Source organism: Castor canadensis, chromosome 3 (genome assembly GCF_047511655.1).
Source record: "Castor canadensis chromosome 3, mCasCan1.hap1v2, whole genome shotgun sequence".
In the NCBI taxonomy this organism is placed as follows: Eukaryota; Metazoa; Chordata; class Mammalia; order Rodentia; family Castoridae; genus Castor; species Castor canadensis.
The window spans coordinates 66,196,454-66,211,747 of NC_133388.1; the positions used below are offsets into that span (position 1 = coordinate 66,196,454).

General features: G+C 35.1%; 1 protein-coding gene across 11 annotated transcripts in view; it reads right to left on the reverse strand.

The window, feature by feature from the left end:
* Positions 1-15,294, reverse strand: part of Mia2 (MIA SH3 domain ER export factor 2) — a 93,609-nt gene that overhangs the window by 4,421 nt on the left and 73,894 nt on the right. For all 11 annotated transcript variants that reach the window (XM_074068094.1, XM_074068091.1, XM_074068093.1 and 8 more), the window contains 2 exons: positions 12,463-12,621; positions 3,733-3,855 (listed from right to left, as the gene is read on the reverse strand). In XM_074068094.1, the coding sequence (XP_073924195.1) occupies positions 3,733-3,855; positions 12,463-12,621 (282 nt within the window). The remainder of the gene's footprint in view (positions 1-3,732; positions 3,856-12,462; positions 12,622-15,294) is intronic.

Sequence of the window (15,294 nt, forward strand, 5' to 3'; positions counted from 1 at the left end):
TTTACCACTGACATACAAGTACCATAATATCTGTCATAAAGTAAGCTTTCAATAGATACAGTTATATGCCACATTACGATGCTTTGGTCAATAATGGACCACACATATAACCATGGTTCCCTAAGATGGCACTGCTGTTATTTTAGCCATCTTCGTTTGGTAAGTACATTCTCTGATGTTTGCACAATAACGAGTCACAAAGCAACACATTTCTTGAAACACATTAAGCAACACATCATTAAGCATCACCAGTAAGCCATACATGACTATATTAAGTGCATCAATAGCTTGTTCCACTGTCCTCTCTTTCCAATAAGGTATAGTAATCAAAGCCATAACTCTGGCATCAGACAGATATGCACTCAAACCTTGCTTCTGATACTTCCTACCTTAGATCTTGAGAAATCTTTTTTTTTTTTTTAATGGTAATAGGGTTTGAACACAGGGCCTCACGCTTGCACTATTCCACTTGAACCATTCTGCCAGCCAGGAGTGTAGATTTGAGAGCCTGGCTGCCTGGATTCAAATCCCAGCTCAGGAACTGATTTTTTTTTTTGTAGTGCTGGTATTTGAACTCAGGGCCTTGCACTTGCTAGGCAGGTGCTCTACCACTTCAGCCATGCCTCCAACCCATAAAATGGGGATAACAAAATCATCTACTTTATGGGGTCATTGTTAAAATGAAATAAATACATTTTCATTCAATAAATGTTTGCAGAGCACTAGTGCTAGTGAATGTTTTAGCCATATCTCTCATCATTCTCCTTCAGGTACTGACATAAAAAAGACAAACTAACAAAGTACACATAAACTGACACATACATACAATATAGCATACACTGACAAGCTAATAATAATACATAGTATTTATGTAGGATTTTGCTATTTACAAAACACTTCCACACATATGAACTCATTAAACCCTGTAATAACCTTGTCAATTGATGAAAAACTAAATTTTACAGCTATTATTCATCAGTGGCTTGCGATGCCCCTTCTTTTTGTTTATGCTCAGTTAATTGTTTATGTTCCCTCAAAAGCAGTTCAAACACCACCTCCTTCATGGAGTTTTCTCTGATCCATCACCAAATGAGAAATCTCCACATCTCTAAACAAAGCATACTCTCTTATGGAACTCACCATTCTGACCAATATCAGATAAACATAAACATTTGTCTTTCACTGCTATCTAATTATTAGCCCCTTACTATAATTATATCCTGTACCATGACATACAGGGTACCTCTTAAACAGTAGGCACTTAAAATTTATTTGCTAAATTAAGCTGGGCTTAGTGGTGCATTCCTTGAGTGCCAGCTACTTGGGAAAATAAGGAAGGAGAAACACTTGAGCACTTCTGATTTGAGATCAGCCTGGGCAATAGGACAAGACTCAGTCTCAAAAAACAAAAGAAGAAGAAGAAAGATTTTAAGTTATACTTTGAATAAAAGCAGCAGAATCTGTGACACAACTGCATGAATATTCAAGAGGTTAGATCAAGCTTTGAAGTTCTGGGGAGAAATATCTGAATTATAGATATGGAAGTGATTAGTAGCATATATAATTAAAGCTGATGAGTGGACAAGATTTCTCAAGATGAAAACAGAGTAAGACCAAGGTTGGCACTCTGAAGATCCCATCATTTAAGGCTGGTCAGAAGTAGTAGACTCCACCAGAGAGACTGAGAAGTAGCCTGTAGACAGGAGGGCTAGAGAGAAAGAAGGGTCTTATCATGGAAATCAAAGGCTGAGAGCATTTCAAGAGGCAGCAACTGTGGAAATACATAGCTCCCCTTTGTCCATGAGGAACATGCCAGAGACCCTGGATAGTACTGAGCCCTATATATACTGTTTTTTCCTATAATGAACACAGGCCCTGTGTACTACTGCAGAGCTAGTAACTGAGATGGCCACGGATGGGCCAGTAGTGGATACTCTGGACCAAAGAATGACTCATGTTCCAGGCAGGACAAAGTAAAACCATATGAGATTTTATCATGCTACTCAAAAAAGTGCACAATCTAAAACTTAACGAATTTTTTCCCTGGAATTTTCCATTTAACACTTTCAGATATAGTTGACAGCAGGTAACTAAAACCATGGAAAGTGAAACCACAGATAATGAAGGAGCTATTACAATATAAAATGAAGACTGATAGTGTCTATTTTAATTCAGCTTGTAAAGCGATTCCCAGAAATTATTAGCTAAATTACATTCCACTAGGGAACAAATGAAAATATGTAAAAAAAATTAAATGGCACTAGCTTAGAAATGGGTATTTAATCATAGGTTTAATCATTCCATTAAATGTGAATTAGTGAAGGGGGGGCAATTTCAAAAGCCAAATAGTTAGAAAGAATTATCTTAAACATAACCAGATAACAGAAATCTAAACTGTAACTTTGCTTCTCTGCTTGCTAGTAAAAATATATTGATTTTCTAAATGAATAAACACTTCAACTGGATAATGCTCCCCAATATACACCCTTTCCTCCAGAAACTTATTACCAATAAATTTATTTTTAATTTTTTACTTGTTAAAAATTCCATTTTCCTAGCCAGATACAGGTAGCTCACGCCTGTAATCCTAACAACTCAGGAGGCACAGATCAAAAGAATCTCAGTTCAAAGCCAGGCCTGGGCAGATAGTTTGAGAAGCCCTATTTCAAAAATATCCAACAGAAAACTGGACTGCTGGCGTGGCTCAAGTGGTAGAGTGCCTGCCTAGCAAGTGTGAGACCCTGAGTTCAAGTTCTGCTATCGCTAAAGGAAAAAAAGTTCCATGTTTTCCTTTCACATTATGCACTTTTTTCTCCCCAGTGCTGGGGTCTGAACTCAGGGCCTACACCTTGAGCCACTCCACCAGACCTTTTTTGGAATGGGTTTTTTCGAGATAGGATCTTACAAATGATTTGCCCAAGCTGGCTTCAAACCATGATCCTCTGCTTCCTGAGTAACTAGGACTATAGGCGTGAGCCACTGGCACCCAGCTCATTATACACTTTTGATAACTATAGCAGATACATGTATTTCTCACTTCAGTGAGTGGCTGTGACATAGTTTAAATAAAAGAGACCTAATAAACAATAGATTGCTCAGTAAACGTTAGTCAAATATACAGGAAACTGATTAAACCATCAACAGAACATGCACCTAAATTATTTTTCTGGTAGACTTTCACATATTCATTCCCTTTTTTTCTGGTGAGATTACAGTCTGAACTCAGGGCTTCACACTTTCAAAGCAGGCACTTGCAAAGCATGCGTGAGCCACATCTCTAGTCCATTTTGCTCTCTCATTTTGAAGATGGGGGTCTCAAACTATTTGCCCAGGCTGACATTGAACCACAATCCTCCTTAATCTCATCCTCCCAAGTAGCTAGGACTATAGGCATAAGCCACTGACATCCAGTGGTACACATTTGCTTAATTTCCCTGCTTACTAAACAGGATATAAGTCAGTGGACTGGAAAACATTAAAAATTAGCCATGGAACAGAATGAAGTTTACCATGATAGGTAAATCCACAATAGCAGTACTCAAACCAACTGCCAACATGTGTTTAGATGTCATGTCTGTATACAGGGCAACGAGAAACATAAAACCAGGAAATAAATTTTGACCTTAAGAGCTACCAGAGATAGCAATAGCAATTATGTGAGTCTGTTACTAAGCTTCTGGTTCTTTAGTATGCCAGTTATTTAAACACATATACACACACGGCATTACTTACCCACTTTGTCCAAAGAAGGCATATTAAAGCTCTGAAGCTCTGCTGGTCCGGACAGTCTGCCAGAATTAGAATAAAATCTATCTTGCCTTTGGAGAGGAACAACTGGATCAGGATATGGCTGGCCTACAAAACAAGTTTTTAAAATATCTTCAGTAATGTAAACATAAATCTAGTTTACCTAAGTTTAATACACTGAACTTAGACACCTATCCTGCTTCCTAAAAATTCTGACCCTTACCATTAGTAGGCAATAGTGAGCAATTTTTTAAAAAATACTATAAGCATACTTTACTTTGGTATTTAAAAAACAAGTATAACTTGGTACTTTGGTTTTAAATGTTTTAATTACTGTGTATAGAAATGCCAGTAAAATCTGAGTATGAAATGTTTAAACAAGTTATCTTGTTAGAATGCATGGAAAGAAAAATATAGGTACTTAAATTCATTTAACTTTAATAACAGTAGATCAAAATAGATATACCAATGTATTTAAAAAAAAGACTTTAAGGAGATAGCTTACAAGGGGGAGGGAAATAGAAAATGTAAACAGCAAGAAATTTAGCAGAACATGTGACATATGTCATCAGAGCAGAGCAGAAAGAGTATATCATTCAGAAGTCATCACTGGTCAAATTTTCACTAACTTCAAAATTTTGGAGCCAGGCACCAGCAGCTCACAGCTTTAATCCTAGCTACTTAGGAGGCAGAGACCAGGAGGATAACACTTGGAAGCCAACCTGAGTAAATAGTTTCTGAGATTCTATCTTGAAAAAAACCAACAAAAAAAAAGGGCTGGCAGAGTGACTCATGTAGTAAGAGTGCCTGCCTGGCAAGCCTGAGGTCCTAATTTCAAACCCCAGTACCACCAAAAAATAAAAAATAAAAATAAAGGGGCAGAGCATCCATCCCAAACTGAAGGGAAAGAGCTAACTCAACAGATGGACAGAAGGCTTCACACTGCTGAGGTTAAGGACATCTGGACAGACACAAATTTGGACATAGACTGACCCAGGTGCATCTTCAGCCACCCAACTTGGTCCTAAGAGTCACTGAGGATGCAGAATGGTAATTCCTAATTCCTCAAGGAACTCGCCATTCTTAAAAAAATTATAGGTAGTCTACTCATTCTTGAGAGGTGACGGCAGACTTTGTTGGTTAGGTAAGCATATGTCCAATTCTAAAACTATGGAAGTCAAAGAGGGCAAATTGTGTGACTCTCTCTCCTAGCCAATTATAGATAAGAACAAAGAGCTCCAAATTGCCACTCATGGCTGTCACAGTCAGTGGGTTCATAATGCAAACTCCACATAAAAGTATTAGATATGTCATTCCTCTACACCTTACTCAGTCACAGGGGACTCAACCAAAACATCTCTCACACACCAAGTCAAGGAAAGCCTTAGCACCAACCATAGTGAGTGAAGAAAATTATATTTAATGAACTCCCCAGGGTCAGGACATGTGAATGAGGAAAAAAAGGTCCAGATATTCTTGAAGGCTCATTTCAAAATCTCAGCAAAGCGTTGTCTCGGTGGGTCAGAATAAGCCCCATAAAAGCCAAGGCTAACTTTTGAGACCAAAATTGTACTCTCCCTTTTACTTGAAACATGGGATTAATTAAATAGCAGAGTTGAGCAAGAAAATAAAATTGAGAAACCTGAAAACTTCTCAACACATTGTTTCTAAAATACATCCCTACATCATCAACAACCAAATAAACTTAAAAAAATTGTTAAATCTTACTGCTTTATAAATCATATGTCCATGTTGCTCTCCACTGGCAAAAGTAATCCATTCCTTAAATCCAAGGCCTATTATGTGCCAAGTACTAGCAATACAACAGTGTTCGTCTCAATATAGTCTGGGCCTTAGTACTCTAAATAGTTACAGAAATTAGTAATAATAATGTGACCAATGTCTTAATAAAGGGGGGATATAAATAAGCAGTGGCATATCTAATTCTAATCAGAAGACCAAAAATGGTACCAAAAAGAAAGTAAAAGGGCTGGGAACATTGCTCAAGTGGTACAGCGGCCTGCCTGGCAAGCATGAAGCCCTGAGTTCAAACCCCAGTACTGTCACCAAAAAAAAAAAAAAAAAAGAGGCAGTAAAACTTGCCCTAAAAACATGAAAAAATAAACATGGCTATTTTGGTCAAATTCCTGCACACATGAGAGGCATATGATAAATGAAAGACTGAAACACAGAAATAAGCTTTTTTTTTTTGCTTTCACATCTTTGTTTTCCAAGACTTTTATAACAGGTGGTTAAAAAGAAAGACTGGAAGAAGGAAAAGGATCAGAAAAAGCAATGAATGAGGAATGGGAGTGAATATGCAGGACATTCTGCAGCTTCATAAATGAAGAATTCTACTGGAGGAACAGCTATACTCACACACTTTGCTCATAGAATAATGGGGCAACATCTTAAAAATGAAAATACGATATGTCATCACATACCAATTCCACTTCCTGGACAAATATACAGAACAAATGTACAAAAGTGTCTGCATTAAAATAATAAACTATATGTGTGTATAAATACATTCACATATGTATAAACATGCAAAGAAGTCAAAAACATAATGCTGATAAGGCAAGTTGATAAAAAGGAATTTTTTTTTTCCTTTTTCTTTTATTATTCATATGTGCATACAAGGCTTGGTTCATTTCTCCCCCCTGCCCCCACCCCCTCCCTTACCACCCACTCCACCCCCTCCCGCTCCCCCCCTCAATACCCCGCAGAAACTATTTTGCCCTTATCTCTAATTTTGTTGTAGAGAGAGTATAAGCAATAATAGGAAGGAACAAGGGGTTTTGCTGGTTGAGATAAGGATAGCTATACAGGGCATTGACTCACATTGATTTCCTGTGCGTGGGTGTTACCTAAAAAGGAATTTTTTAAAATCATATACATGGCTGAAAGTTAAAGATACTAAATTCATGAGCAGTAGCTATTAGGAAAGGAAGGAAGACAATGTACCCAGGAAAGGAAAGGAAACAGACTTCAACTACTTTATTTCTTTTTTATGTTTTACATATTTATACTTTTTATGCTATTCACAATTTTAATGCTATTTCTTCTTATATATTACTTACGCATTTAAACATGAATACACACATTTGAACCAAATATTAATATGCAAATTTTCAGAAGTGAGAGGATTGTGCTATACAATCTCACTTTGTGACCTTCAGCAAGTTACCTGACCTCTCTGTACCTTTGTTTATTCATCTGTAAAGTGAGAGTAACACTCTTAGAGTGTTACAATGATAAATAAAGTGCATTTATCATAGTGTCTGGCAGAAAATAAGCACCCGAAAGTAAATGCAAGTTTACTGTTCTGATTGATGCTCAACAATGCCCTGTAATCACACTACACTACTCTGAGATTTGAGCTTCTCCATTCTCCAAATAGCTGTGGTATACTTTTTCACTCTAAGTCTCTGACAATCCTCCTTTTTCTTCCCCTCAGCTGATCTATGCATATCAAGAAAACTGAAGCAAAGGGACACCTCCACTTACCCTCCCCCAATCCTTACATTTGTACTCACTTGCTCTTTCTTCCTTCTTTTTACAATGGGTAAGTGACCCAACTCCTATTTAAGCTCTAATCACACTCTGGATACTACACTTTTTACTTACTATATCCTTTCTCATACATACATTAATTTCTTCTATTCTGAACTATTCCTATGAGTAAATAAACATGTTGTAATATTATCCATTTTAAACAACATAACACACTTCTCTTTCCATCCACATTCTTGCCTACATTCAAAGCAGAATTTTTCAAAAAGATGTCTACATTTATCCCCACATCCTAATCTCTCATCAACCTACTCTCTTCAGGAAGACTAGTAAGCAAAAATTAGCTTATATAAACCTCTTTATATAACTTATCAACAAAATATTAATCATTAGAATTCACAGAGGATCACCATACAAGAAGATATGAGTTGTTAGGACTGGGGATGTAATTCAGTAGAAGAGCACTTGCTTAGCATGCATAAGGCCCTGGGTTTGGTTCCCACACTACAAAAGAAGGAAAAGAGGAAGAGGAAGGAGGGAGGACAGGGAGAGGAAAAGCAGAATTGTAGACTTAAGAGTAGTAGCCTAAAAATTTGTGAAAAAATTTAAAGTAAATATTACCCTGTGAGAGAAATAAAAGAGCAAGTGAAGACTTTAGAAAACCTTATTAAGTTTTATGTAGGCTCCAAAATCTCATGAAGGAGATCAAAAGGAGACTAACTTAAGACAAACTTTGATTCCACCAAATGAAAGAAAGTTCACAACGCAAAAGATCAATTGTCTGCATAAATGCCTACAAATCAGAGCCAGTAAAATCTATGTCTGTGATTCCAAAGCGATGTGATGATCTGCTAGCATGCTTTTTTGTCAAAATAAACATTAATACTATTCTCATCAATCCAGGCCGCATATATCTCTTATTTGTTTAGCTCTTCAAGAAGAGAAAGACTTGACACCAGTGGCTCATGACTATAATCCTACCTACTTGGGAGGATGGTGTTTCAAGGCCAGCCTGGGCAAATAGTTCCCAAGACCACATCTCCAAAATAACCAGAAAAAATGAACTGGAGGTATGGCTCAAGCAGCAGAGCATATGTTTTGCAAGTGCAAAGCCCTGAGTTCAAACCCCAGTTCCAACAAAGAGAGACAAAGAAAATATTATTCAGAAATAAAAAAAGAACAAAATTATGTTGTTTGCAGGTAAATGGATGAAACTGGAGATCATCATGCTAAGTGAAATAAGCCAAGTTCAGAAAGACAAAGGTCAGGTTTTCTCTCATATGTGGCAAACAAAAAAGATAAACATATACAGCCAACATTTACTCCAGGTAGATTTCTGATCTAATATGAAAAGTGTAACTATTTACTATGTAACATGGGATATTACCTCCATGTCCTAAAAGGACATTACTGTACCTTACTGAAGGGTAGCTTGAATAAGAAAACTATAAAATAAATAACTACTAAGTTGAACTATATTAAAACCAACATCCTATTCATCAAAAAAAAAAAACCCTAGGAAAGTAAAAAGGGAAATGAGGACCTGTCTAAGATATTCATTATGTATATACACCATGAATGAAAAGAGCTCATTTCCAGAAAATATATAAACTACAATTTCCAGAAAAATAAAATCTGAAATGTCAAACGTGCAAATTTGAAAACCGACATGCAACTCAAAAAGAAGTATGACAGGGCCTGGGGTGCAGCTCAGTGGTAGAGTACTTGCCTAGCACATGTAAGGCCCTTGGTTCAATACACAACATGGGTTTTAAAAAAAAAGAAAGAAAAGTATACAACCATAGAGAAAAATCAAATGGCCAACAAACTTATGAAAGAAGAACACAATCTACCAGTAATCAGAAAGCCAGCTGCGGTGGCTCACACCTTTGTAATTCCAGCTACTCAGAAAGCTGTATTCAAAAGGATTATGGAACAGGCCAGCCCCAAACAGAATGATGAGACCCTATCAGAAAAATCACTAAAGCATAAAAGATCTAGGGGCATGGCTCAAGTGGTAGAGCACCTGCCTAGCAAGTGCGAGGCTCTGAGTTCAAATGCCAGTAGTGCAAAAAAATAAAAATAAAAAAAGAAAAGAAAGTAATAGTCAGGGAAGTACAAATTCAAATCATAATGGTATTACTACACACTGACCAGACTGGCTAAAATTAAAAAGCCACTGTTGGTGGGAGTATAAAGTGATACCAGCCTATAGGAATATTGCTCTGTATAATGTCTTAACACATAACCAACAAGCATATCCTATGACTCAGCAAGTCTTACCCAAGACATAATTCAAATGCATGCATGTACCAAAACATACACACAACAATGTTTTGTTCATAATAAATCTTAACCTGTCCATCAAATATAAATAAATTGGTATATATTAACACAGGAAGTATGATACACCAAGGAAAATAAATTATAGGTACATGCAACACAGATGAATCTCCAAATGACAATTTCAAATCAAGAAAGTCAGACACAAAGGACCATATACTATGCAATTCCACTGAACTGATACATTTAAAAATAGTCCAGACCTATTTATAGTGTGATAAATGAAAATAAAGTTTGCCTTTGGGTAGGTTAACTGATAAGAGATGGCTTTCAGAAGACTAGTAATACATTATTTTTCCAGTTGGGTGTTAGTTACAAAAATATGTTCATGTAATAATTTGTTGAAGTATATTTGTGCATTTTTCTGCATGTATGTTAAGTTTTCCAATAAATTTTTTTTCTGTAAGGCATGATGGCATACCCCAATCCCAAAACTTAGGAAGCTGAGGCAGGCAGGAGGATCACAAGTTCAAGGCTAGCCTGGGCTACATAGCAAGACCCTGTCTTAAAAGAGCAAAAACGATGGGGGCATGGCTGAAGTAGTAGAGAGCCTGCCAAGCAAATGTAAGGCCCTGAGTTCAAACTCCAGTATTGCTCAAAAGAAAAAAAAAAAAAAAACACCACGGGCAGGTGGAGCACTTACCTAGCATAAACAAAGTCCTTGGGTCAATCCCTACCACTACCCCAAAAAAAATTCAAATAGAATATTATTTTATTAACAAGTTGAAAAGATATCTCTTTATTAATCCTATCTCATGATGGAAAACAATATATGACAAAGAATTAAAGTTTTCTTTAAAAGTCTTTATACACACATAACACAAGTTTTCTTTCTAAAGCTGTTCTGTTCAACTCAGTAGCCACTATTTGTCACATGTGGCTTTTTAAATTTTATCTTAATTAAAATCAAAATTTATAAGTAAAGCACAGTGGCACATGTCTATAATCCCATCACTCAGGACACTGAGGCAGGATTCCAGGTTCAAGGCTGGCCTGTATCACATAGCAAGACCCTGTCTCTAAATAAATAAATAAATAAATAAAACAGAAAGGAAAATTAGGGCTCCAGTGGTAGAACACTAAATTCAAACACTATGGCCAAAAAACAAAAAAATTAAAATTCTGTTTGTCAGATTTCATTAACGACATTTAAATTGTTCAGTAGACACAAGAGCTTAGTGGCTATGACACTGGACAGTGCAGATATAGAACCTCACATCAATGCACAAAGTTCTATGAGATGGAGCTGAAACAGAAAAAGATCTATTTCAGTAATAATATGCATTTCATTATATTCTCTCATCATTCTATTAAATCACACTTCATTTTTCACAAACCTGTTTTCTTTTCTGAGTACCTTTGCATAAACTTTTCAGAGGAACTTTTATACAGATCCTGAAACTATACTAAAAACACAGAGTTAATATTTTAAACCCTTCTGTTTGGGAAAGCTACCAACCCAGTGTATCTTTCCATCTAAATCTATGGCAACAATTTTCAAACTGTACATCACAACTAGAGCTGTAATTAGAAGTATTCATCTGTAAGATACTATCATTGCCTACTTAACAAATGGTGGTATCTCAATTTCATTTTAAAATCAAAAATGAGTAAATTCAAAGTTTTTATGAAAATTACTCTTTCTGAAGTTAACCCTTGCAGAGAAAGTATATAAGCGATTTAAACTACTTTAAGCAATAATATTTTCATTCTAAATATGAAAACACCTTTGTGCTTTTTCTCATGGGGTGAAGTACTAGTCATACTGTTCATTTTTTGTTACAATTTAGTATTTACAAAGAATTTATGATGGACTGGTTATTTCTCGACATTTTTCTACTGATGTTTTAATTGATGACTATGTGATATGGGACTATTATCAATTTATTTATTATTTATCAAGAACATTTCCCTGCTAAAATTATAAATAAAATTTCTAAATTAAATTTACAAGACAAAAATAAACTGAAAACTAATCTGAGTGCTTCTTATGTAGGTACTCAAAATTGTGAAAAAAAAATTAAATTATATGCGCAAAAACATTTGTACTTTCCTGCAAGTTTATTTTATCCAATAAGGGTTTTTAAATCTTTTGATTTTAAAATAATCTATTAAAGATTAATAGAAAGTGCAAAAATAGTACAAGAGGTCCTGTATACACTTTACACAGCTTCCTCCAACATCCCTTCCTAAGTTCAGTGTAATATGATCACGAGGAAACTGACCTTGGCACATGCATGTGTATAGTTCTGTGCCATCTTATCACTTGTTGGTATGTGTGATCATTTGAGTTACAGAGTTATCTGTCTACATGTATGTGTATATCTACTAATGTGTTTATCATCTACATGGTACTGGCTGAAAAAAGATGATTACAAAATAGAGTGAATTATATATTAATTACACAGAAGTGACCAAAGAATTTTAACAACTATGTTTCTGAATGTACATCTTTTAAAAATTCCTAAAAGATATATAACTAAATTCTGGGAAGGACATACTAGGATGATAGATATGGGAATTTTTCAATTTTTCACTTTCCTAATTATACATCTCTTGTGCAGCAGTGGTGGTATAGTGGTGAGCATAGCTGCCTTCCTAATTATACATCTCTACATTCCTAGTAAGTATGTATTACTTTTTATAAGCAACAAAAATAAATTCTACTTTTGAGAAAGCTTTCTGTAATGTGAAAAATTATCTACTACTATTCTATTTGAAAATCTATTGCTTTCTAAAATGTTATCATGCTTTTTCTTAAACAAAGAACACACATACTCCTCTTTCCTTCCATTCCCATATGTTCTGCATGCTGCTGCCTTCCAAATACAAACAAACACTACTGTTTTGACATACCTGATGGAGGGAACATCATCCTGCGGTCCTGTTCCCAAGTTGGTGACAGGGACCCAGTGTCAGAAGGTTCTCTGTGAACATCAGTTAACTTCTCGTTGCTTGAATCTCCTCTTTCATTACTAATGTGGTGGTCCAGAGGATTCTCTGGGCCTCTTGAGCCTAATTAAGGAAAGAAAAAATACAAATCTATTTTTATCTTTGAAAGTGTTACAAAAGACTTATCAAATAAAATGATACTCTTTAAAAAGTGAATACAGCTCTAACAAAATTTCCCTAACACAAATTAGACCACAATTTTATCCCACCAAAGCCTCTCCAGAACAAGTGAAAAATTTTTTGCCATGTACTTAAATAAATACTTGCCTATAAAATTCTTTTTTAAGTATTAAACATGATGATGGTGACATCACCACTTTACACTTAGAATCATAATACTAAGTCTGAAAAACAAGGGCATAGAAAGTATATTACAAAGTAAAGATCTCCATATTAGATGTAATAAGCTGATTGCAATATGAGGTTTCTGTTGCTGAAACTAACTGTCAATAGTCAAAATAAGCATGATTCTTCTCAGTAATCTTAGGGGCTATCTACCTATTTCAGTAATTTTGCTACTACTCAAAGTGGTTGTTAAGGCAACGTTTTTGGAAATGTGTTATACAGATTAACTTAAGAAGCACACCAAAAATTGTAACTCACTGTTATAACGTAACCCTCTACTTCTGCCCAAAAATGATTTTAATCAACCTGATTAAAAACTTTAAGAGTTGGTGGCATAGCTCGAGCAGTTAAGAGTACCTGCCTAGGGCGGAGCACTGGTGGCTCACATCTATAATTTTAGCTACTCAGGAAGCAGAGATCAGGAGGATAGTGCTTCGAAGCCAGCCTAGGCAAATAGTTCCAGAGACCCTATCTCAAAAAAAAAAACATCACAAAAAAGGGCTGATAGAGTAGTTTAAAGTTTAGGCCCTGAGTTCAAACCCCAGTACTGCCAAGACAATAAATAGTCTACAAAACCTTTTTGCCCATCAGAATAAATTTGGCTCTAACTGGCTTTTTAAAGTAACTTATAAATATCAAATTCACATTCAAAAAGAGAACTCACAACCTCTAAAGGCAAGTCTAAAACAAATTTCAAAAATAAATGCAACACTTTAAGAGACTGCCACTCTTAGAAACACTCTAAGAAGTCTGGCATGCTGACAGTTACAAAGGGTGAAATCATTTTAAAGTTCCCTTCTTATTATCAAAAAAAGAGTACCTTAATTAAAATTCTACACTCAATTAAAATGGAAAAGGCAAATATAAAAAATTTTAAGCATTCAATAAAAAATATTAATAGCTTATGTATCTGTCACTGAGGGGGTAATTATGTATCTAATTGCCCTAATAAGATAATTGTACTTATATATAGTAAATATGTATTTAACATATATTCAAATATATGTTATATACTTAATAAGGTAAATGTTTAAATTATAGCTAAAATATCATAGTTATAAAATAATAACTATAATATATATTATATTTTTTTGTATGACAATATATAAAATATATTTTCCAAAAAATAAAAATCTTATTTTTATTTTTTTTTTATATTTTGCTTGCTAGGCAGGTCAAATACCATTTGTCCTTATGGATATATATTCTATTATAGTACCCAAATTTTTCCTTCTAGTTTATTCATTAGAAGAAGGCTAGAAAAGCAATAAATAATCAAGAGTGTTCACCTAGCATGAAGCCCAGAGCTTTAAAAGATACATTCAAACACTTTGTCCTGACTGCTAACTACCAAGAGGATCACAGCTACAGACCAGGTGACTACCAAGTAAAAATGACAAACCTGAAAATATTAAACGTTAAAGTTTTCATTAAGACAAAAAGTTACACACAATTTACTCTAAAAAGAAAGTGTTTTCCTTTACCTTCTCTTACTCAAACATATTACCTCATCCAAACATTCAAATTTAAAAAGATAATAAAAGGAAGGAAAACTCTTCATGCTTTTTTAGTGGGGGTCACAGAAACTGTCAATCCAACTTTTAAGACTTACTGATAACTTACCAAGAACTTCTGTAGCTTTTGAAACAAATAATAAAACACCCTTACAAATAATTTAAATACATTATAAGCATCTTGAAAGCAATTAAATAGGAAAGGAATTTAAACAGGAAAAGAGAAATGAGAGGTAATTTTTAGTTTTATTTCAGATATTCATTTGACTACATGCAATCCTTGACTTAGGTAGTTCAACTTCTAGTAATTCACATCTGTAGTTTAGCCAATTATATCCTATCTGTAGTTGTAGGGCTTTGTTTTTCAGACTGTTAACTGCTACCCATTTGTGGTGTATGAAATTAACTTAGTCTTAATGAGCATTCCTTTTTAATAAAATGGGATAAAACTAAATAGAAAATTACAGAAATCATCAAAACTGTAAAGGTAAGTACTATTTCATGTAACTGGTTTCAATTCTGTTTATGTCAGAGTGTAATATAACATGATATAAGATATATTTCTTACTGTAAGTCAAAGAGAAAAAAGAGGGAAGGGAAATAACTTACAGCACTAAGCCATAAGCTTACAGCAGACATGTGAATTTCAAAATCAGTCCCTGTCCTGGAGTGCTCAACACAAAGCTTCCCCAGGCTCCAGGTCCACAGCATACTTTCCTTAGGAGCTTCCAGTTCTGGACCAACAGAAGCAAAAGCTCTCTCTGAGGTGAACCTCAACTGTGGGCCCAATATACAGGGGACTAGGAGGGTGGGAAGAACTGCCCACTTGAAGCAAACTGAAGACAAAGAGGCTATAAATAGGAAATCGGCAAAGGGA